The 25,414-nt window shown below is 37.6% G+C and overlaps 1 protein-coding gene across 4 annotated transcripts in view; it reads left to right on the forward strand.

Annotated features, from left to right (window-relative positions):
- The window catches only part of DOCK3 (dedicator of cytokinesis 3), a 597,071-nt gene that overhangs the window by 456,862 nt on the left and 114,795 nt on the right, over positions 1-25,414 (forward strand). For 3 of the 4 annotated variants that reach the window (XM_081794946.1, XM_078443039.2, XM_078443040.1), the window contains exons 10-13: positions 185-266; positions 5,233-5,293; positions 6,579-6,726; positions 21,763-21,851. In XM_081794946.1, coding sequence (XP_081651072.1) covers positions 185-266; positions 5,233-5,293; positions 6,579-6,726; positions 21,763-21,851 — 380 coding nt within the window. Of the gene's footprint in view, positions 1-184; positions 267-5,232; positions 5,294-6,578; positions 6,727-10,147; positions 10,253-21,762; positions 21,852-25,414 lie in introns of all 4 variants that reach the window. The other variant, XM_081794945.1, reaches the window with a different exon arrangement.

Raw genomic sequence — 25,414 nt, forward strand, 5'->3', positions numbered from 1 at the left:
TAGTGTCCAGTGCATGCTGCTTGGCAAGAAGAATAGTGTCCTGCCATTAGACATGTACTTTTGGCCTTGCCTGTCACTATGAGCTGTTCTGTAAGTGTTTAGGGTTTCTCTATAAATGCCCTTTTTATTTGTTTTGGAGCATGTGGTCCCTTACATTTCTCTGTCTCTCTCTCCTACATTTCAGTGAGCGGTTTCTGGTGAGACTGAACAAGAATGGTGGGCCAAGGAACCCAGAGAAGATAGAACGAATGTGTGCCCTTTTTACAGTATGTGCAAATTCTCTTTCCCTTCACTGCTGTTGACTCTAGCCAGGGGCCTCCTGTGTGGATATTGTCACCCTGGAAACAAGCATTTATTCTTCTCCACACACTGGGGAGAATAGGACTTGATTTATGTTTCTATCAGGTTTTAATGAAAAATATTTAAAGAAAACTGAAATCAGCCACAATTTTTAATTGAACTTTTTGTTAAAGAAATATAATCAAATACATTTTACTAGTGTAGATTCTATAAGCTATTTAATAGAATAGACAAAACCTTAGAGAAGTCTTTCTTACTTTTATTATTTAAGGCCACTGGGAATTTCTCTGATGTAGAAGTATAGTTTCTCTAAAGGCATCCACCAGATTTATAGCTTTGCAGTTTTTTAGTGATTGCAGAGTGCATAGAAAGAGAGACAAACTAAGTAGTTCATCTCTCTCACATACCAAATGGAGGGTCTTTTCCTGCTATTATCTATACTTTCATTTTTTCCAAATAACCATGCTGTCATTGATGGTCTCTAAGACCATAGGCATCAGCTCAGAGAAGTCTTATTAATCTGCTTATGGAAAGTGCTCAGTCTCACAATACCACATTGCCTTATGAATTCTTCAGGATGATTCCGATATACTAAATATTTTTTATTTAGTTAAAAAACTAAGTGTTTAGCTTTGTTTATTTCAGTTAATTTATTTGCTAAAGGAAAAAACAAGACTATGTTACAATTTTAAACCAGTTTTGACTCTCACGGATTCTTTAATCTGCTTCAGTGATACTGAGATACATTAAGACCCATTAATGAAAGGAGGTGTGATAGTCTCACAGTGCCATTGCCCTTATGTATGGTGCATGGTTGATAGGTGACAGTCAGGTAGCTCAGAGCTTACATTGTGCCTCTTAGACACAAGTGGGACTTATCTAAGGATCCGATATGTGACTTTCTCTGAAAGATAAAATTGGATTTGTTTACCTTTTTTGTTCATTTACCACAACTTTATCTTTCAAAATCTCAATGTTACTGCAGAATCAGAAGCCACTTTCACGGGGATAGCTTCTAGTGAAAATGCTCCAGATATACAGAAAGATTTATAAGACTAGTAAAGATAAAGTGATTTTTTTAATCCATCTTTGAATCTCCTAAACCTTAGGAGATAATACGGGAAGAAAGAGCAGATAAAGCAGACCTATGAAGGCAGTTAAGGGAGGTGCAGTGGTTTAGTCTGGGAAAATCAACACTTTCTTCAGTAGGAAAGAACAAGGGAAAAAGTACAAGTTGCAGTTCATTGGATTTAGGTTAGAATACTGGGGGAGAGCTTCTGAAGTGAGAGTGTCTAAACACTGAGATGATCCTCTGGGGCCATTTTTCCGAAATAATTAGTAAGAAATGAGACACACATCTGTCTAGAATGCCTCCGTGACTATAGGAGGTCTTTCTGGATCCTGGCTCTCTGATATTATTTGGTTAAAGCAGCAAAAGAAATAATTGATTCCTTGTTCTTTGGCATCAGAGCTTTGTGCATGTGCTATCCTTGAATATCATGAGTGCAGTCCTTGTCTCTTGAAAAATGAACTTAATTATGATGATGTTTCAATGTAATTACAGTAAATCAAAAATTTCATTTCGCAGCATTTTAATTATCTATATTGGCCCAGAGGCCTAAGCTGTACTCTGACTTTATAAATCAAAGATGCACATAACATTCATGATGTGCTCTTATTCTGCCACAATGGGAAGACACAAGGCTGCTAAAAATACCACTCCTATACTTCCCTTTGCACTATAGCCCTGGATTTTTTTTAAGATCCCAAGAAGTGATTTGAGAAATTTTTACAAAGCACATGAAATTTTTGAACAAGATCATCTTAGCCAGAATTTTCATGTTTAACTTTAAGTTATATGAAGTAATAATTTTGGTGGAACCTATTTTCTCACTTAAGACTTGAGTTCCTCCAGTGGGCTAAAGGAGTTTTAAAGATTGGCATATGTGCTACAAAGTTTGAGAGTAAATGCACAAAAATGCAGCCAAAGCTGTGGTCGATGCCAGCCTGTTAGCTTACCTCAACATCAAGAAGAGAGAACCATACAAACTGCAGTTTTGCAGGATTACATAAGCACACTTCAGAGCCACATTACAGACCAGCACATTACTCATGGTTCAACCCTGTTCTCTGTAAAACCTGTGTTTTTTTTCTGACCTTGTTAGATTTCAGAGCTTCCTGTCCGGGAAGAATTTTATCAAGAAGGAGGTGTTTCATATTTATGTGAATGTCTAATACTGTGAGGATTTTGCTAACTTTCATGATAAACAGTGGCTATGAGTGTATGAGTGTGTGAGAACATGTCTGTGAATTTACTCATTATTCAATACCCAGTGATTCACACAAAGTGCCTGGCAAATACTAGGGCCTCCATAATGATTTGTTACATAAGTAAATGAATATGTTTATTTTTTATTATATTTGAGTGACCAACTCAGAAAATGAACTTGTGCTGTTTTCCCTGCTTTCATTGGCATTAGATTTTCTACATTTATTTATGCTCTTCTGCTTCTTCTGTAGCATAAGTATGAATACACTGGCTTTGTTTTATATTTGTAAATCCCATTATCTCTACAGAAAAAGGGCAGTTCAGGCACAGGAAAGTGAGTTGACTTTTCCATGTTTCAAATGGAACATCATTAACTGAGTCTAAGATGCTGAACCCCGAGTAGGATTGGAGTGTATATGCTCCAATGAGTAAATCTAAATTCTTATTCTGCTCACCAGATGAATGGTGGGAATCTCTCCTCCCATCTTGGTTTTACAGGACTTGTAAGTATTTTAACCTGGATAGTCATACTTGGTACTTAGTCTTAACGACTGTATGTTTACTAACTCTGTGTTAACTGTGTTTAACCATACACTTATGTTTAATGTGATAGCTTTCACATTGAAATTTGACATTGAAATTATGTGGGACTGACAATAATTTTACTTAAAATGTTTTTTTTTTACTGAATATTACCATTACGTACTTATTCACTTCAAATAAATACCACACAGAGTTCTGGGTACCATGTACAACACGGTCAGAAAGGGCCCCTACTTGGAACTACTTGGACAATACCATAAACTGTATTTAAGTTTTCTTTCTTCCACATACTAAGAGCCAATAGAGAGGTCCTGTGCTCATGTGTACAGCTGATCTGATTATTGTTTGATCATCTTTGGTAACTGGCTTGAATTCTGAGATGTAGGGATTAGTAATTAAACTGGTTATTTGATAGTTTGGATTAACACAGTCCAAGCTATGTAGAAGGAACCATTTCATTTTGAAATGTGTCAAACATTTCTATATCTTTCAGTAAATAGATATATTTCAGTCCCCCCAAAAAAACACATATAAGTGGTAATCTGTTTTTTAATTTTTATTTGTTATTTAGTAGCCATTTTTAATGTGTCAAAATACAGTGATATTTTGAGGATGTCATTTTAAATTACATTTCTAAATTAAAGAAATTGGTGAAATGGAACCTGAACCATACTTTTTCAATATCAAAAGACATCTTTCATGTAAAAATATTTCTTAGTGTTTCCAGAGATACCAACTCATGTTAAATTATTTTGTAATCTGTTTCATTACAAGCACGTTTCATTATTCCATCAAGAATTTGGTGAAACATCATAACCATCTAGAATCTAAAACTTTCAATTTCACCCTTGCACATTACTTTTTAATGTCTCCTTTCCTTTGGTATGTTTTGGCCCACTCCATAGGGTAGAGCTGGGACTGCGGGGAGGCAAGCAAAGCCCAGGACCCTGAGAGTGAGACCTCCTTATTAAACTTTGCACCTTAGATGCCTTGCTTGCCTCACCCTGGTCCTAACCCTGCAACAAGGTATAAAAATAAAGCAAACATGGAGACTCTGGATCTCAAAGCTCATTCGAAATTATAACTGTCACTTGATTGTCCCTTTCCTGGATTTACTAAAAAGAGAAAAGCAAAGGTGACCAATCAGAAGATGAAAGATAGGAAGGAAAGGAAACGAAGGGACCTTTTCTTTAGAAGCAAAAGGGAAATCTTGGAAACCTGTCCCATTAAGGACAGAGGTTATTCCATCAATCATTATGAATTCACAACAGTATTTCAGAGTGAGCGGTGGTTGTTGACCTGGAGAAAAGTCTGAAACAGAGTATATATTAAAGAGTGTGTTATTACTTTAAGTACAATTGAAGTATAAATACATAATCATGATTTTTATAATAAAAATAATGATAATTTTTATTTCAAAATGTGTTCTTAGCATAAATAACTTAATGTATAAAATCATTTTCATAACTCTAATTTTATAAGTTCCTGACTGGATCAGATTTGTTTACTTATAGGAAGCCCTTAGAATTTTCCAGATAAGATTATTTTCAGCATTATACTTCAGTATGGATGATGCATATCTGAAGTTAGAAATGGACATCCAATTATTGAGGTTTCATTAAGGCTAAATTAGTCTCTTCGCAAGGGAACATATCTACTGTATAATAATCATTGTGGACAACAGAACAAACATAAAATTAGTAAAGAATAAACTTAGAATTTTAGTCATTAATAAGCTGATTGGTGTTTTCCCATTTTTTTCCTGCATTGAACGCTCCTTTTGTTATAAAATATTTTCATGTGATATTAGAATAAACATGGATAAGGCAATATCAAGATGATTTATAATGTGAAAACTCTTGTAGATATTTGTTGGGTGTTCTCAATAAAAGCTGGAAAAATATTATCAATAAGATAAACTCCCAGAGGCATATAAGATATTCAAACTTTCACTGCAGGAATCTTATAAACACTAAACCTCTATGTGCTTTAGTCCCTCTCCCCATCTATAACATTTGCTAAAAGCAACAAAGGCAAATGATTATGAGGTTCAAAATGAATTTTTATTATTTTCTGTGTATTTATTGCCTTAATTTACTTGTTTTCTTTTCTTTCCTTAGGATCTGAGCAGCAAAGATATGAAGAGAGATTTATATATAGTTGCGCATGTGATACGAATAGGTACTGTCGACCTTATCCGTTCACATGACTAAGACCAGTCCACCTTGGGATAAGTATCTACTATGTTTGAGCTCTATCATCTCCCTAGCTCTTACCTACAATGTCAGGTCTCACGATGAGCATCTAGCTTGTATTGGAACTCTACCTTAGGCTCAGCTGCTCTGGTAGCTATGAATTTGACATAAATGAAAGTATTTTTTCACTTAAAATCTTCTGCTCCCTACTTGGTTTTGGACCCAAGCTCTTTATTTCAAGGGGTCTGATTTTTCATATTCTTTCTATCACAATGCCCTGCCTTTGTACCAGCTTTCCATTTCAGAGATCTTACAGCGGGTTGCAGGCTTGCCAACTTAACTGGTGGTGAATGGCCTTTGTTGGATTTTGTATCCAAAAGTATGTATCTGTGCTATTTTACAGTAAATTACTGTCCTTGCTGCAGTAGATGTATAGTATATCACTTTTACCACACCCAAGATGAAAACAGTGATTTTTGCTACTGTTCCGTGGTTGATTTGCTCAGCTTTATTTCAGGCGTATGACATAATTTGGAGGGTATGACTAACCAAGTCTTCCTTGATAGGTTTGGGTTCTGGCATATCTTGTACATTTTTGTCAAAGAATATTTTTTAATCCTTTGCCAACAAAACACCTATTTTGCTATACTTTTGGGTTCTGTTTTGCTGTACTTCATAAGCATTTGCTGAGGTTCCAGTTTGATTTTTGCAAGTCCTCTTGCCACTATAGGCACAGCCTTGGTAGGCAGGAGAGGCAAGCTCCTATTCACTTTCTGAGACTACTTTGGCTCCAGCCGTGGTTCAGGAGCAGCTGGAAGAATAACATGTGGTTGTTTGGTTGGAAGAATAACACATTGTTACTATCTTTGCATACATAGTTTTTACCTGGCAGCTAAAACATTAAACTTTGTATCCTTAATATGCCTAAGAAGTTTAAGTCTGTTAACACACTGGTTTTTCTAAGAAATTTGTAAAACCACTGTTTCATTCTAATATTATTAATAAATGGACGGTTGGTATTAAGGTAGATAATAAGTATGATCAATTGAATGTGGTGCAAGGGAAGAGCCCTGGCCAAAGGCCTGTTTGGCATTCCTCCACATACAGATTCTGCATCCTCGGATGGCTCCCTTCAATCCTAAATTAGTCTTCCGATTTAGCGTATCTCTAAGCTAGCACCTATATTTCTGGCATCCTTGGATGACAATCAGGTGATACTGGAAAGGAGCATGGAGTTCTCAGTGTGACTGGTGTTTCCTGCTGTGCTCCAGGCCGGATGCTCCTGAATGACTCAAAGAAAGGCCCTGCTCACCTGCACTACCGGCGACCATATGGCTGTGCAGTCCTAAGCATCCTGGATGTTCTACAGTCGCTCACAGAATTAAAGGAAGAAAAGGACTTTGTTCTTAAGGTTTACACGTAAGTAATAGACATCAAAAATATTAATGATTTGCAACATAAGGCATTCCAGCAGTACCCTTGAGAGCAGCAGCGTTCAAGCTTTGTGGGACACAAAACCACCAGAGTATGTAGGATAGGGAGTTTTTTGAAAATACAGAGATTTTGATCTAAGGTTTGGGGTGGGGCTCAGGAAGCTATATTCTTAGTAAGTTTCCCATGTGATCCTAAAGCAGCTAAATTTGGAAAATTCTATCCTAAGCTAGAAGTCTGGCAGTATAATCTTCTAAACTGCCTCTTCTATTTAGGATTAACCAACATTATTACATATTTATAGAAAAGCTAATAATGCAATTTCTTATGTGTTTTGGATGTAAGAGTCATCTTTGTCTAATACTTGCCCCCTAGCTATTGTAACTGAGGTAGGTACCAATGCAGATTGCTTCAAAGAATGATCACGAGTCAAATTGCCTGTCTTTAAAGAAAAACAAGTTTTTCTGAGGAGCTGTGGCTTCACTCTTCACATCTGGGACCACAGATCCATAAGTCACACCCAGTTAGCCCTGGCATTATTTTTAGTGTTCAACAGCCAATGAATCTGCCTTATAGAAGCAGTGCATCCTCCTCCTGATTCTTGTTAAGCAATAGAAAAAAACAAATGAAGAAAAGAAACATGGAATTGAGGCATATCATCAGTCTTTTCAGGTAGAGACTTAGGAATGAATAGTAGTGCTGAAAACATGATCAGTGGAGAGTTTAGTGACTTTTCAAAGCAAGTGTATTTCTAACTATGAGAATTAAAAAAAAAAACAAAACAATTATCTGTGCTCTATGGTTTTAACCCAATATTGTTTTCCCAAATAAAATCTAATACTATCAATCACCATGTTAATATATCTTCACCATAATATTGTATGGATATTTTTCTGTATTATCTGTTATGATTCAGGCATAAAATGAACTTACTTCACAATTACACTTAATTTGGGCCTTTATAAAATCAACCACACTTTTACTGATTTTAAAATAAAAGTACAGACCCCCTTATTACATATTTTGCCATAAGTACTATTCTGTTCAGAGTTCTGTACTTTATGGGATGAGGATCTTCCTTTGGAATAGTAACCTAAAAAGGAAATTTTGGTGGGTTTTCTCTTCCTTTCATGCATCAGTCACAGACTTGCTCCATATACCAAGTCTCTTCATCGATAGCTGGTGGGAACTGCTTCTTGAAACACCTTCCTCCCTTTGAAAAGGACTAAACAGGAATCCAAAATCATCATCATTATCTTTTACTCCACTCTATCCTCCCCAAGGGCAAGGAGTTTATAGATAGCACTCCTGAATTGCATCTCTTTGCATGTATCAGCTGTTCCTTGCTTCAGTGCGAATTCTCATTGTGGATAGGGGCTTGCACAGCATCTCTCTTGAAATCACGCTGTCAGGCTTAATTGGCCTAATTGCTTCTAAAACAACAGAAGATGGTTACCAAAAAAGTTTTTTGAAGGATAATAGAGTCAAAATGTAGGATAATTTTTCCATTTGAAAATATTAAGACTGTCAGACAGACTTCCCAAATGCATGTTTGTGAAATTGATTTTGTGCACAGTATGGAATTCCTCTAGGATTAGTGCTTTAAATCCACATCAACACAGTGAATCCAGCTCTCAGAAGAAGCAATGTTTTCCAATGAGTTTCATGAGACAGCTCTGTTAAATTAAATTGGAAACTTTAAGGGCTTACTAATTGCTATTGATAGTGTTTTAGCCTTTGTTAGGAAAGGATTTTGCAAGGATTAAAAAAAACCTTGCATAATTTTAATCAATGAATTGGCAAAGTATCTCATTAGTTGTTGACATTCTCATCATTTCTTTCATTATTCAGAGTCAGCCTCAACCAGCGAAGATTGAAGCTCCCATATGTTTCTTGCTATAACCATTGTTCTGGCTTTATAGATGTTGTTTAATGTCATGTGTGTGTGGTAAAGGCCTCACATCCTTTTAAGAAAATCTCAACAAGAAGACAAGACGTGAAAACCAGGTTGCTTCCTAGTGTGCCAGAAGCCTTAAAAGTCACAAATGAATAACAACTATATGCAGTTCAGTCTGATATAGATGTCATATGTTTCCTCTTGGCCAGAGGGACTGGGGTCACAGGCAGGCACAGGGCATGTTGAACCTGGAGCCTAGGACACAAAAGGAGAAGAGTGCTAATAAGCTAAAGCCAACACTGGGGTGAAGTCAGGGTGCTGTAAATGATGCATGTGACCAAATACATGATGCTTCTGAATGTGCAGTGACCAATTCAAATTCACAATGAGACAGTTTAAATAAACATGTTTAGGTCAAACTTAATGAAATACAAAAAACAACTAGAATATTAAATCTATTATGTTATATTTTAAATGATATTTTATATTAAATGTGTAGTACCCATTACATAATAACATGTTATATAAAATTGAGAAGTATTGCTTTTTCCCCACTCTCACGTGGTATAAGAAAATTTTATTCAGATTCTTCATATGCAACCATGCCATCAGGTTTTTATCAACATTAGAGCCTCTTTCTATGTCATTTGACATGGTTTTCCAAGGCACATTCTTTCACTTCAATCAGGTTGGTTCTGATTTATCACTCTTTGAATCCTTGATGATGCTTTCACCAAAAGTTCATCTTGAGACTCAATTACATTTTTGCTGAACACTTGGACACTTTATGTTTCTGTGTCTTCATTTGTCCTGTAGGCCCTTGTATGTGACCTTAATGATACTGCTATTTACTATGCTGCTTTTAAGGTGAGTTTTACAATAACGTCCAGGTCTTCAATTTGGAAGTCATACCCAAGAATTATTACTAAATCTGTGTAATTTTGCTATTTAAAAAAAAATGTTTTAACCGATTGTGTCAGATAAGCTTTATGAGCATCTAAAACTTGCATTGATTGAGATAATTTCAAGCTAATGTCACTTACCCTAAACAGTGCTCTGACATTTGAAATAAAGGGATTCAGAGAATGCCCCATAACATGAAAGGATTTGTGAGGATGGAAATGTAAGGTGGCAACCTCTTCTCTTTTGTGATGACTGGAAGGGACCCTCTCCTTGTATTTGAGATAGACACAGACATTTCCTCTGAACACTGCCTTTGGTGTCTTTGTTTCATAGCCACCTTATCCACGAAACTGCCTCAAGTTAAGAGTACTTGTTTAGGAGCCATTCTTAAATAGACACCCATTTGTAGATGGGTAAAGGGCCATTGGGCCATCCTTATTTTGGTACAGGCCAAAAAAAAAAAAGCTCAAGTCTTTATGTATAACAACATTAAATGAAAATACTGCTTCTCACTTGCAAGTCACTTAAAGCAGTAGCTCATATTTCTCCCTCTCCTAACTCAGTTCTTCCCAATTTTCTGTGAATCATCTCCTTCCCAATTTTCCACAGATCATCATCTACCCAGGACTGTTACCTGCTGTGTCTGTTGTCAGTGTATGAGCATCTATACCAAATGTCTGCTCAGGCCATACAAAGAAGACCTAAATCCAGAAGGTCTGTGCCTATGGAACTGCTCTGTTTTGACTTGCAGTGCCTACTATCTCTAGCCTCAGAGTCCAGTGGATTTGTTTGTGTGTTAGTGCTGCTGCAAAACAGAACTCATTAAATATAAGTGAGAGTAAAGAAAGTCAGCTCAGGATTACTCACTCCTGTTCATGTAGAGGTGAGAAAGCTCATGACTCTAACATATACCTAAGTGTTGGCGCATTGAGGTCCCAAGTATTTTCTGCCACAGGCTTGAAAAACACACATGCATTCTCCCTTCCTTTTCTGTTCTCCAGCGAGTGTGACATTGAAAGAATGATGGCTTTAAGAGTAGACCAACAGAGAACTTCCTTCATATAACAACTTTGGTAGCTGATTTAAAAGTAGCCAGATGGGGGCGCATAGGTGATTCAGTCAGTTGAGCATCTGACTTCAGCTCAGATCATGATCTCACGGGTTCATGAGTTTGAGCCCCGAATTGGGCTCTGTGCTGACAGCTCAAAGCCTGGAGCCTGCTTCAGATTCTGTGTCTCCCTCTGCCTCTGCCCCTTCCCTGCTCATGCTCTGTCTCTCTGTCTCTCATAAATAAATAAATATTTTAAAAAATAAAATAAAATAATAAAAGTAGCTAGTGGTATGTATGATCCCATCTTGATTTTTTTTAAGATAATACTTTCATCTATTAGAAGGTTGGATAGAAGAGAGGATTGGTAGATAGAAGCTGTTAGATATACAGAAATCATCCTAATTCCCTGAATTTCAGTTTCCTCATCTACAAAATTGAAAAAAAAAAAAAAAAAGAATAAGGTAATATAAGAGACAAAAAAATCCATATGAACTAGTGAATCAAACAGGAAAAACTAGTATATAAATGAGAGGGAATAAGGTATAACCAAGAAATGGGCATGCAGCCTGTCATCTAAAAAGGAGTTTCCTTGGGGCGCCTGGGAGGCTCAGTTGGTTAAACTGCCAACTCCGGCTCAGGTCATGATCTCGCTGTCCGTGAGTTCTAGCCCCGCGTCGGGCTCTGTGCTGACAGCTCAGAGCCTGGAGCCTGTTTCAGATTCTGTGTCTCCCTCTCTCTGACCCTCCCCCGTTCATGCTCTGTCTCTCTCTGTCTCAAAAATAAATAAATGTTAAAAAAAAATTTTTTTTTAATAAATAAATAAATAAAAAGGAGTTTCTTTTATTATTTTTGCTAATGACTCTTGGTTATTGGCAAGTTCCACTTTTACATCTAAACTATAAATCCTATATAATTCCATGCATGATATCTTCATTACTCTATGGAGTCACATAAAATTCAACCTATTTTCAGTAGAAATGCCAGCATACATTTGCTTCATGCTCTGTACTCTTTCAGAGCCCTTCTAGATAATATAATCACACTGAAACTTCATACCAACCCTGTGCACTGAGTGGGGCTTCACTATCTTACAGAGGAAGAGATGGTCAACACCACAGTTGAGTAAGTGACTCAGCGAATTAATGGCATTTCTTCAAAAACAAGAAATGGTAGTGATCATATTTTTTAAATAATTTTTTTAATGTTTATTTATGAGACAGAGCATGAGCAGGGGAGCGACAGAGAGAGGGAGACACAGAATCCGAAGCAGGCTCCAGGCTTTGAGCTGTCAGCACAGAGCCTGATGTGGGAGTTGAACTCATGAACTGTGAGATCATGACCTGAGCCAAAGTTGGATACTTAATCAACTGAGCCACCCAGGCACCCCTGAAGTGATTATATTTTGATTTAAAAATTAATCTTTCATTTAACATATAATAATTCAAAAAAAAGCAACAATAACAAAAAATTCTAGGCATAGAAGGCATATCATAACCTTTACTTGACATGTTATTTTTTATTTTTTAAAATTTACATCCAAATTAGCATATAGTGAAACAATGATTTCAGGAGTAGATTCCTTAATACCCCTTACCCATTTAGCCCATCCCCCCTGCCAAAACCCCTCCAGTAACCCTCAGTTTGTTCTCCATATTTATGAGTCTCTTTTGTTTTGTCCCCCTCCCTGTTTTCATATTATTTTTGTTTCCCTTCTCTTATGTTCATCTGTTTTGTCTCTTAAAGTCCTCATATGAGTGAAGTCATATGATTTTTGTCTTTCTCTGACTAATTTCACTTAGCATAATACCCTCCAGTTCCATCCACGTAGTTGCAAATGGCAAGATTTCATTCTTTTTGATTGCTGAGTAATACCCCGTTGTATATATATACCACATCTTCTTTATCCATTCATCCATTGATGGACATTTGGGCTCTTTCCATACCTTGGCTATTGTTGATAGTGCTGCTATAAACATGGGGGTGCATGTGTCCCTTCGAAACAGCACTCATGTATCCCATGGATAAATGCCTAGTAGTGCAATTGCTGGGTCGTCGGGTAGTTCTATTTTTAGTTTTTTGAGGAACCTCCATACTGTTTTCCAGAGTGGCTGCACCAGCTTGCATTCCCACCAACATTGCAAAAGAGATCCTCTTTCTCCACATCCTCGCCAACTTCTGTTGTTGCCTGAGTTGTTAATGTTAGCCATTCTGACAGGTGTCAGGTAGTATCTCATTGTGGTTTTGATTTGTATTTCCCTGATGATGAGTGATGTTGAGCATTTTTTCATGTGTCGGTTGGCCATCTGGATGTCTTCTCTGAAGAAGTGTTTATTCATGTCTTGTGCACATTTCTTCACTGGATTATGTGTTTTTTGGGTGTTGAGTTTGATAAGTTCTTTGTAGATTTTGGATACTAACCCTTTATCTGATATGTCCTTTGCAAATGTCTTTTCCCATTCTGTTGGTTGCCTTTTAGTTTTGCTGATTGTTTCCTTTGCTGTGCAGAAGCTTTTTGTTTTGATGAGGTCCCAGTACTTCATTTTTGCTTGTTTGTTTCCCTTGCCTCTGGAGACGTGTTGAGTAAGAAATTGCTGCAGACAAGATCAAAGAGGTTTTTGCCTGCTTTCTCCTCGAGGATTTTGACGGCTTCCTGTCTTACATTGAGGTCTTTCATCCATTTTGAGTTTATTTTTGTGTATGGTGTAAGAAAGTGGGCCAGGTTCATTCTTCTGCATCTCGCTGTCCAGTGTTCCCAGCACCACCTGCTGAAGAGACTGTCTTTATTCCATTGGATAGTCTTTCCTGCTTTGTCAAAGATGAGTTGGCCATACATTTGTGGGTCCATTTCTGGGTTCTCTATTCTGTTCCATTGATCTGAGTGTCTGTTCTTGTGCCAGTTCCATACTGTCTTGATGATTACAGCTTTGTAGTATAGCTTGAAGTCTGGGATTGTGATGCCTCCTGCTTTGGTTTTCTTTTTCAAGATTGCTTTGGCTATTTGGGGTCTTTTCTGGTTCCATACAAATTTTAGGATTGTTTGTTCTAGCTCTGTGAAGAATGCTGGTGTTATTTTGTTAGGGATCGTGTTGAATATGTAGATTGCTTTGGGTAGTATCGACATTTTAACAATATTTGTTCTTCCTATCCAGGAGCATGGAATCTTTTTCCATTTCTTTGTGTCGTCTTCAATTTCTTTCATCAGCTTTCTAAAGTTTTCAGTGTATAGATTTTTCACCTCTTTGGTTAGATTTATTCCTAGGTATTTTATGGTTTTTTGTGCAACTGTAAATGGGATCGATTCCTTGATTTCTCTTTCTGTCGCTTCATTGTTGGTGTATAGGAATGCAACCGATTTCTGTGCATTGATTTTATATCCTGCAACTTTGCTGAATTCATGAATCAGTTCTAGCAGTTTTTTGGTGGAATCTTTTGGGTTTTCCATATAGAGTATCATGTCAACTGCGAAGAGTGAAAGTTTAACCTGCTCATGGCCAATTTGGATGCCTTTTATTTCTTTGTGTTGTCTTATTATAGAGGCTAAGACTTCCAATACTATGTTGAATAACAGTGGTGAGAGTGGACATCTCTGTCTTGTTCCTGACCTTAGGGGGAAAGCTCTCAGTTTTTCCCCATTGAGGATGATATTAGAGTTGGGTTGTTCATATATGGCTTTTATGATCTCGAGGTATGATCCTTCTATCCCTACTTTCTTTAGGGTTTTTATCAAGAAAGGATGCTGTATTTTACTTGACATGTTATTTTTAAGTGTCAATTCTTTATGGCCAATATGTAGTTTTTATTGCTGTGGCTTGGGTTATCATATTTCTTATTAACTAGTAATAATAAAGGCACAAATTAGGTTAAAAACTGCATTAATATTTGTGTGAAAATTTGAACATGTCTAACCAGAAGTAAACCCTAATAGAAATAAATGCAAAATATATCATCCATCACAAAGATACATGTAAAAACATAGATCATACAGTACAAAAACTGCTATAAAAGAGCATTTAAAAAATCAGAAAGCCTAGAGGAAAGGACAGAAGTCCCATTCATATCAATTATAATAATAAAAATAATTGAGCTGAAAGAAAATCCTATTAGGTAAAAATTTCCAAAGTAAAGTTAAAAACACAGAATCTATATATATGATATTCATGAGATTCACAAAAAAGAGACACAAGAAGTGTAAAAATAAAACATCTAAGTATAAGAAATACAAACAAATGTCACAATATTGATGATAAATTGTAAGGTGAAAGGTATGAAATGGGTGTGCTATGTCAGGAGTGTCAGGATTGGTAGAAAAAGAACATACACACACACACTATAAAAGTAAATTCAGTTTCATATTTCATCCTCCAAGAATACATGATCTCACTGGAAACAAAGTGGTCTCTCAGGGCAGTCACAGACACAGCACGTGACAGCACCACTTACTCTCTCAGCCCCAGAATCCTCAGCAGAACCAGCCCCAGATTACATGGTCTCTGCAAAGTAGAAGGTTATTACTCTGCTAGTCATTAGATTCAGGGTTCATAGTCCCATTCTGGAGAAATTTGCCCAACAGTCTATATATCTCAGTTTAAAGGAAGTTGACCAAATTCGGCCTTCTTAACTGGTGGAGAAAGGAGAGCCAGCACCCAGGTGTCCTTACCAACATCTCCACCCCCAGTTTGCCAGAATTCCAGAAAGCCCTTTTCTCCCTCCACAGGAATAGAGATTTACTTATACTGATATGTGTTGGAATTTATAGTGAAGATCTAATTGTTGTGACCTTAATGCATATAATAAATATTGACTCAAAATTATTATAGTCAGTTTATTACAAATACAAAGAGAAGATAAAAGTACAATAAAAGCAAGAGAATTTAGTATGCATCTTGACATACAGGAAGACAAAAATAAATAAGGATGGAAATAAATATTTAAATCAGGTAAATAAATCTGACTTAGAGAATCTGAATAAGATTGATGTGACAGAAAATAATAGTCAGCATCTTTGAACACTCATCATGGGCCATTGTTACTCCTCTTTTATAGATAAGAAAACAGGGCATAGAGCCATGAGGCATGTGCTTGAGCAGCCTGGTAAGAGACCATGCTCTTAACCTCTTACTCTCCTACTTCCAGATAAGGTGAGCATAATTTGTCATCTAAATCAGGACATTCTGATAATCAAAAGGAGTGCTGTTGATGCCAGTACAGCAGGTGTAAATGGAGTATCCCAGCTCATCAAGCCATATGGTCCTCCCAGCTCTAAACAAATCTTTTATCCAACGAACAGAATACATCTTTTCCAGTGCCTGTGGAACATTTACAAAAATTATTCATAGAAAAAATTTCCATAAATTCAATAAGGCACAAGCCACACTCTCTGATCACAGTGCAATTAGCATATAATGCATCATATTAGTTATCCAAAAGGGAAAAGCCATATAATCACCCTGATAATCAAAAAAGATATTTGACGAAGGTCAATCTTCATTCCCAATTATTTAATAATTTCAGCTTATTAAAGTCAGAATAAAATGTTGTTTGTTGCAGTTTGAGGAAGTTAGTGGATATCAGTAATTTGGTTCTGAGAGCAAAATGTTAAGCAGCTATAAATAGAAATGGATATATGATGTAGAATAGAATCAAAATTTATAGTGTGTATATGTACATCTCTATATGTGTGTATGTAAATAGTATAAATAAACATGTCACTTTTATTAGCAAGAAAACTTAAATTTGAGATCATAGTTTATTTAGATCTATGAGCCACACGGACTTTTATATTTGTTTCCCATGGCTACTATAACAGATTACCGCAAGGGTGGTGATGTATAACATAGAAATTTATTCTCACAATCTGGAGGCCACAAATCTGAAATCAAGATGCCAGCAGGACCACACTCCTTCTGGAGGCTCTAGGGGAAAATCTGTTCTTTGCATCTTCTGGGGGCTGTCAGCCTGCCTTGTCTTAGGGCTTCATCACTCTAATTCTGCTTCTGTGGTCACATTGCCTCCTCCTCTTCTGTCTGTAATTTCTTCTCATCTCTTAAATCTTCCCCTGCCTTTCTCTAAGGACATTTGTCATTGAGGTTGGACTCACCCAGATCATCCAGGATTATCTACTGATCTCAAGAACCTTAATTTAATTACATCTGCGAAGACCCTTTTTCCAAATAAGGTAACATTCACAGGTCCCAGGGATTAGGATATGGATATACTTTTTAGGTGCCACCATTCAACCCACTACAACTTGTGATTAATGTGAACCCTGAATTAGAAAGACTATTAGAGTCATCATCAATTTGGAGCCTCTGTGGAGGCACAGAGGGATTGTGTGTTTTCTGCAAACAGGTTGGTCCCGAAAGAGGGGAGAGGCAGAACTGAGATGTTCATGCCCAGGTCCTTCTCCTAAAAGCACTGGCCAAAGAAGTCACTCCTTCTCCCAGGAAAGTGACTACAAGGGGCCAAAAAGTGTTACTCGTGGAAGAAGCCCTTCTATCACCTGGAAAGAGAAGTTGAATTAAGTATTCCTATTAAAGAGAGAGAGAGAGAGAGTGTGTGTGTGTGTGTGTGTGTGTGCACGCATGCTAATTGTCTTTTTTTTTAAGTCTGTGTTAAAATAAACATATATAAGTTGTAAAATAAGAAATAGTTTAAATTTCTCATAAATAAAAATGTAATTTCTCATGGCCTATGAGTGCACATCCAGAATATATCAAATTGGTTTATTTGTATCAGCTTGGTCTTGGAGATTCTGTTCAATTGGGCCATTTTTATAGAAATATGTGCTGTTTTTCTTCGTTCTTCTGGATACTTCTCTCTTTTTTTGCACTATAAGTAAGGACTACATAAAACAGTGGTCAGCATCAGTAGTGTTCTTAAATCTGTAGGTTGTTGCCTCTTTTCCAGCTTTTTAGGACTTTCAACCAAATAAAGGCCAAAATAAAGCAGGTCACACCCAATGGGAGAGAATTTTAATATAGAGTATTTGCACTAAATTAAGTTTTAAACCATAGGCAAGACTAAATAGTTGTAGTAGAGACAAAATGGGAATGCTGACTGACATCAGGGACACAAGTACCCTGAAGCCTGGTATAGGAGTAAGGCTTTCAGGGTTACAGTACTCTGTAGCCTCTTTTTCTCTACACCAGCTTTGGGGACCAGCTGTTTAGACCTATGTTTAGACTCCAGCTCATTTCACTCTTCTCAGTAAAATGAACATGGTAATACCAATCTTATAGGATTATGAGAATTAAGTGAAATAAAATATGGGAATATACTCTAACCACTACTTCCCTATAGTAGGCCCCCTTCTAAAAATGCAAACTTAAAGGTCTTACAAATAGCCCTTTAAAATTTCTTAAACATTTTTTTGTGTTGCCCCCCTTGGGGAAAGATGAGAAGAAAGTTGGGTGAATAGCCATCATAAACACGGAAATTTAGAAGTTAAAGAGGTGGTGGGAATGCAAGCTGGTGCAGACACTCTGGAAAACGGTATGGAGGTTCCTCAAAAAACTAAAAATAGAACTACCCTATGACCCAGCAATTGCACTACTAGGCATTTATCCACGGGATACAGGTGTGCTGTTTTGAAGGGATACATGCACCCCCATGTTTATAGCAGCACTATCAACAATAGCCAAAGTATGGAAAGAGCCCAAATGTCCATAGATCGATGAATGGATAAAGAAGATGTGGTATATACATACAATGGAGTATTACTCGCCAATCAAAAAGAATGAAATCTTGCCATTTGCAACTACATGGATGGAACTGGAGGGTATTATGCTAAGTGAAATTAGTCAGTCAGAGAAAGACAAAAATCATATGACTTCACTCCTATGAGGACTTTAAGAGACAAAACAGATGAACATAAGGGAAGGGAAACAAAAATAATATAAAAACAGGGAGGGGGACAAAACAGAAGAGACTCTCAAATATGGAGAACAAACTGAGGGTTACTGAAGGAGTTGTGGGAGGGCTACAATGGGCTCCCCATTGTAGAGGGATGGGCTAAATCGGTAAGGGGCACTAAGGAATCTACTCCTGAAATCATTGTTGCACTATATGCTAACTAATTTGGATGTTAACTTTAAAAAATAAAAAAAAAAAACAAGTTAAGGAGGTGGTAGGGAAGAGGCAAATGCTACTGTGTGCTCTGGTGCATGAGTGAATGAGAAGAGTATTCTGAACTCTGTTGAACAGAGCCTGCACACCTGCTCCGGTAATTCTGGTGCTCTGGATACTTGGGAATCGCATGTAGAAAACCAAAAACCTCTCGCCTCTCTGTCCTATCCCTTGAGTAAAATCCCTGGACATGTAGTAGTTGAAGTACTATGCTGGTTATCTCCTCTGTGAGGAGAGCAGACTGCTACAGAGGCATTACAGACCTCTTTTCAATCATAATCCCTCATGTGTCTCATAATTGAGGACAAACTACCAACATCAATAATCATGCTCTAAATATTAATTTGATTGGGTATAACATGCTGCTTCTATAATCACAACTCATTTGATTACTTAATAAATGTTTATATTTATAATTTTTCCTTACAAAATACCCTAGTGATTGGTTAAAATATGCTGATGACACCACATCCACTTAGTTTTAGATGATTTAAGTAACCCCTTGGCATTTAGGAAAGGGAGACATTTGAAAGATCAGTTAGGAGGTGATTACACTGGTCCAGAAGAGAGATGATAATGGTTAAACCAAGACCATGAAGAGGAGAGATCAATAAGGTAATACACATTGTCAATGTGAAAGTGGTTGACAAAGCAGTATCTCCACTGTACTGCCAAAAACCATTAATATTTTATTGGAGAAATGCTGAAGTTACACCATCTATCAGAGGGAGGGAGTTAATTTTCAAGACTCTTCTTTTGCAGTGAGAGGGGGAGTATGTTATTTATGACAAACTGTAGTCAGATTTCTGTTAAAGAAAGTAACTACTGATCTTGTAAACCTAGAAAGTGACAAAAAAAAAGCTGACAGCAAGACAAGTCTTTGAATCCTCACCAGCTGGGCACTCTGATGTACTGACTGGTTGGAAGAGATGAGACAGTGAGCATGTCAGACAGGAAGGGCTGGATGTACTGCTGCCAGCACCTCTCACTTTTGATTTCCAACCGAGTTGCTAAATCACAAGTGCTCATCTTAAAGAACGGTCTCCCTCTTCCTTTGTTTGGAAGGAATTCTGTAAGTAGAAAATTACCCTCACAGCTCTGGACTATGAGAACCTCATCTCTGATAATTCTTTGCAACATCTCTGAGTAACTGAGGCTTATTTATGCTGACTCAGGAGTCCAAAGAGTAATAAAATTAAATGACTAATTTCCTTTATCTCTGCATGACTTCTATACAAACCCTTTTACTTAGTTGTGTTTCACGTTGCGTGTACTTCACGCTCCTGGACTTTTTCTGTTGTTAAGTCTTTACACTATTTTTTTGTTCCTTACTCTTTGATATCTTTTTTATTATTTGAGTGTAGCTGACACACAACATTACATTAATTTCAGGTGTACAGCATAATTATTCATTTTCTCTATACATTATGCTATGCTCACCACAAAACAAAAACAAAAACAGAAATCCCATACCAAATCCAACAATTACACTACTATTTACCCAAAGAAAACAAAAGCACTAATTCAAAAAGATATATGCACCCCTGTGTTTATTGCAGTATTATTTACAATAGCCAAAATGTGGAAGCAACCCAGGTGTGTCCATCAATAGATGAATAAATAAGATATGGTACACACACACACACACACACACACACACAAATGGAATATTGTGCAGCTTAAAAAAAAAAAAAAGATGAGATCTTGCCATTTGTGACAACATGGATGGACCTAGAGGGCATTGTGTTAGGTAAAATAAGTCAGACTGAAAGTCAAATACCATATGATTTCACATGCTAAAACTCTCACTGGGGTTTCCTATTTAAGTGGCCATGCTGGACTGCACACTTCTGAGTAAGCATGGAAAAATCCTGTAAGTTTTCCTTTGTGCCTGGGTCTTACATTTTGGAAGGTCATACCTTCCTATGCAACAGGGAAAGGGGATGCCAAGGCTATAGAGACTCCTGTTGTCACATGGAATTTTCAAGAGATGACCATAATCTCATTTCAGTTGTTTCATTGAGGTGTCTGCATTAGGATGAGGAATCCCTGGTGTCTGTCTGTAAACTACACCAAGTACTTGTGTGGTTGTAGCTGTTTTGGAATTGCCCTTTAGAGAAATTAACAGAGGTGCAGTGTTGTTCCTCTATTCTCTCTTTTGTCCCAATCTTGAAACCCCTAGGAAAGGACTTTATATGTTTAGACATTTCAACATTTTCTGCTAAGCCTTCCTTCCTCTTGATTATAGAGGATTTCACAGTGGACCAAACTCACTATTCTCCTAAACTTTTCTTCCTCTCTTGGCCTGGCTGAAACAGCAACAAGCAAATATCCACACTGCTCTGAGCTTAATAGGATTTTCCTCTGGAGCCAGTATAAAGACTATTGAATGATGATACAAAGTCAGCGCAAGGCATGGCAGTGGTAATTGTCTAGAGGAACTGTTATTTCCCCTCTCAGGAACTTGCCTCTGGAACCTACTGTGTGTGTGTGTGTGTGTGTGTGTGTGTGTGTGTGTGTGTGTGTGTGGTGTGTAAGAGACTAGAAGAGAAAACTTAGGGGCACCTGGGTTGCACAGTCAGTTAAGCGTCCGACTTCAGCTCAGGTCGTGATCTCACGGTTCGTGCATTCAAGCCCTGCGTCAGGCTCTGTGCTAACAGCTCAGAGCCTGGAGCCTGCTTCAGATCCTCTGTATCCTTCTCTCTCTTCCATCTCCCACTCATTCATATTCATTCTCTCTCTTTCTCTCTCTCTCTCTCTCTCTCTCTCAAAAAAAAAAAAAAAGAAAAGCTTGTGATGTAGGAGATTGCTACTTTAGAGAATAGGATATTTTGCCAATTAAAAATATTTGTTGACATTCATTTTAGAGTTTCCACCCTTTACCCAAGTGTGAATCTTCCATGAGCCTTAACAGAAAACATGCCTTGTCTAATTTAGTAAAACAGGAAAGTGAGTTTGAAGTTTGCCTTCAAAGTTGGTGTTTCAGTTGGAACATCAGACCAGATGTTTAAAAGCCTTGAGAGCCATAACACCTGTCCTTCTGTTGCAGGTGCAACAACGAGAGTGAGTGGTCCCAGATCCACGAGAATATCATCCGCAAGTCCAGCGCCAAGTATTCTGCTCCCAGTGCCAGCCATGGTAACATAGTTCTCTGGCTAGAAAACTTTGTGTTGCATTTACTGTTCCTGATCATACAGACCTATAGATCATACATTGAATTTGTGTGGATCAGCCGCCATATGTAAAGTTCAATTCCCCACAGACATTTATTCTCCTGCCCAGTCATTTTCTACTATTTCTTTTTGTGGTAATTTGAGACCTTCCCTAATTACTTTCAACCAAAATACATTCTCTGTTCTTTCTATAATGGATTCCATGTGCTTTGATAGGTAACTTAAGTTCTAATTTAAATCAAAAGCAAACAAAAAGGTTTCAGAGTTTGTGACATTGTGAAGTCTGTGTTTTCCTGAATAAAGAATACACACCCCAGCCAAAAATAAAAGACAAATATTAATAATCACTTTTTCTATTCCTGTTCAGTGTTAGCATCACAAAGAAAGTCTGACACTAATGAGAATCAGTGTTTGGTCTGCCAATATCATTCAGGAACTGAAATAGACAATCTTTATTTCACAGCAGCTTTTATCTCCGTTCAATTTCTTTTCCTTTCCCCTCCTTTTCTTTTAAAACTGTTTAATTTCTGTCTAAATCTTGGTGCAATTCCACACATTAGAAAGATTGTGTTTTCTAAATTGAACATTAATTGCTTGATTAAATTAGAAGCACTATTTAAAAGCCTCTGAGCTTTTATATACCCTTGAAGATAGCTATCAAGTTTACATAGAACCATGCTTATTCCGACAGTTTTACCTATCAGTTATTTCATAATATCTTTTACATAACCTTATTTGTTTTTTAACTTTCATAGCCTCATTATAAATACAAGTGGGCCTTACATGACATTCTAAAGCCACTGCAAAGCATGGAAGTTTCCAAAGTTGTTAAGAAGGACTTAATTTTTTTCTTTATCAGGATCAGCACATATTCAACTAGGATGGCCCTCAGAACAACTCCACACCAGAGGCTGCAAAGTTTGAGACCCTCAGATGGGAGTATTTGATTTCTCTAAAACTTTGTAGCACAGGGAGCCTCAGGGTCTCTCTCACAATTTTTAAGTGACTGGTTTTTTTCTATGTATGTGCCTGGATGCCAGGGAACTCCAAGCAGTGCTTGAAAGGGAAGGGAGTCCATATTTCTCACCTAAAACTAGGCTAAAGCAGGAGGCAAATAAAATCTTGCTTTTAAAATATAAAAAAGTTACTGGTTCAGTGGCTGGGTGGCTCAGTAGGTTGAATGTCCTACTCTTGATTTCAGCTCAGGTCATGATCCCAGGGTCATGGGATCATGCCCCACATCAGGCTCTACTTAGCATGGAGCCAGCTTAAAATTCTCTCTCCCTCTGCCCCTCTTCCCTGATCACAGTTTTTAATTATAAAAGAAAAAAAAAGTTACTGGTAATTTGGAAAACTCCCATTCATGTCCATGTTTGTGGTGTACTTTGCTTTATTTACTGTACTTGATTTGTAAACAGTTACCTTTGGATACAAGTTCTTGAGACATGATATGATTAAAACATGAGAACATTTTGGGGAACCTGGGTGGCTCAGTCAGTTAAGTGTCTGACTTAGGCTCAGGTCATGATCCCCCAGTTCATGGGTTCAAGCCCTGCATTGGGTTCTCTGCTGACAGCTCAGAGCCTGGAGCCTACTTCAGATCTGTGTGCCTCTCTCTCTGCCCCTCCCCACTTTCTCTCTCTCTCTCTCTCTCTCTCTCTCTCTCTCAAATAAACATTAAAAACTTTTTTTAAAAAAAACATGGAGAACATTTTAGAAGAAAGATGGTAGTAATAATACACTTTTTAAAACAGCTGAAAGAGGGGTGCCTGGGTGGCTCAGTCGGTTAAGCGGCTGACTTCAGCTCAGGTCATGATCTCGCGGTCCGTGAGTTCGAGCCCCGTGTCGGGCTCTGTGCTGACAGCTCAGAGCCTGGAGCCTGTTTCAGATTCTGTGTCTCCCTCTCTCTGACCCTCCCCCGTTCATGCTCTGTCTCTCTCTGTCTCAAAAATAAATAAACGTTAAAAAAATTTTTTTTAAAAAATAAATAAAAATTAAAAAAAAAAAAACAGCTGAAAGAGTAGTTTCCCCCATTACCTCACCAGATTAAGATGCTGAATTGTGTCTCATTCCCTAGAGTGAGCAGGGATGGTGCCATCTTCAGTGTCTGTGGTTTTTGTCTGGAACTCACAAACACTGGCCATTCAAACAGTGTTAGAAAGGCACCCCAGACTTCAGATAGCCTTAGTTAGGGTGTCCCAGTTAGAGGTCTCCATGTACTTGTGGAAAATCCAGGAGGAGAAATAGGCTGCTTCTCTTTGAAGTGTGTGTCTGATGGCTTCTAGGCAAGGCTTGACTTGGAAGCTGTTGAGATCTTGGAAATTACCTGTTTCAACTCCTTCATTAAATAAATGAGGAAACTGAAGCTCAATGAAGTGACTTCATGGCTAAAGCAGGGAGCCCTGGTTTCCATACTCCAGGCCACTGGCTTTCCACTCTGTTGCCAAGCTTCTCAGCCTGGGTTTTCTACTACAGGATTGTAGGGTCTTCATGTCAAAAAATTTCATAGACTACTCAAGGAATAGTTCAGGTCTTTATTAGCCTCCTTAATTAAAGACATGTCATTATAAAAAATTAACTTTGCTATAAACTGTCACCCATCTTTGTTAAACATTGTGGACAGCTAATTGCCTTGGCAGTTCTGTTTCAGAACTCAGTAGTGCTCTCCCTTCGAGTTAAATCATACAAAATTCAGAAGGAATTACTATATTAGTTTTAGGTGCTGAGACTAAAACTATCATTCATCACTAACTCCCTTAGATTGGCCTCTTAGATATGTAGCCACAGAACTAACTTTTAGTAATTCCAGTAGCATGAAGATCATTAAAAACAAGTGAAAACAAAACAGTTGAGAAATTAATTTTCTATGTATTTTTTAATGACTTATACAGCTTTCTTTATGTTTCTTGGGCTGGGATTAATTTACATTATTAATCCTCACTCATCTGTTCACAGAGATGGGGGTTGAGAGGGACAAGGGCCGGGTTGCTGACCTTCCAGTATTCCACACAAATGTGGGATATTTTTATGGGACAGTCTTAATCTGAGATGAAATTTAGTAAGAAAACAGTTTTCTTGTGTCAGAGATCATTTTAACAGAGAAATTGTAATAGAATTAGTTACTTTCAAGTTCGTTGGCTTGAGAGCCAGGTGATTGGTAGGTAGATGAGCAAGTGTTGCTAAAGGACTGGTTGCATATTGGGTAGGCGAGTGGGTCACTTTTCTGAGTTATTTACAGAGGCTCTTTTGTCCTGAGGACCATGCTTAGCATTATTTGGCATGTGCCTCAATCACTCAGGGCTTCAGAACCAGGAAGAGGACTCACATATTCCAGGATCCCAATTTCTACAAAAGCAGATGAAGTTTTATAGCCTCCATTGGTGACTTCTTTCATCCTTCATGTGCCTTTTCATGTGTTCTCTTGCATAAACTGAAGCCCTTTTCCTCTTGCTTGTCACACTTCAGAGCAGCTATTCAGAATTCCTTTTGGATAGCTCAAAAGCTAGATGTACCTCTCCCAGTGTCTTC

The sequence above is a fragment of the Panthera onca genome, chromosome A2 (assembly GCF_046562875.1).
Source record: "Panthera onca isolate mPanOnc1 chromosome A2, mPanOnc1 haplotype 2, whole genome shotgun sequence".
Taxonomy (NCBI): Eukaryota; Metazoa; Chordata; class Mammalia; order Carnivora; family Felidae; genus Panthera; species Panthera onca.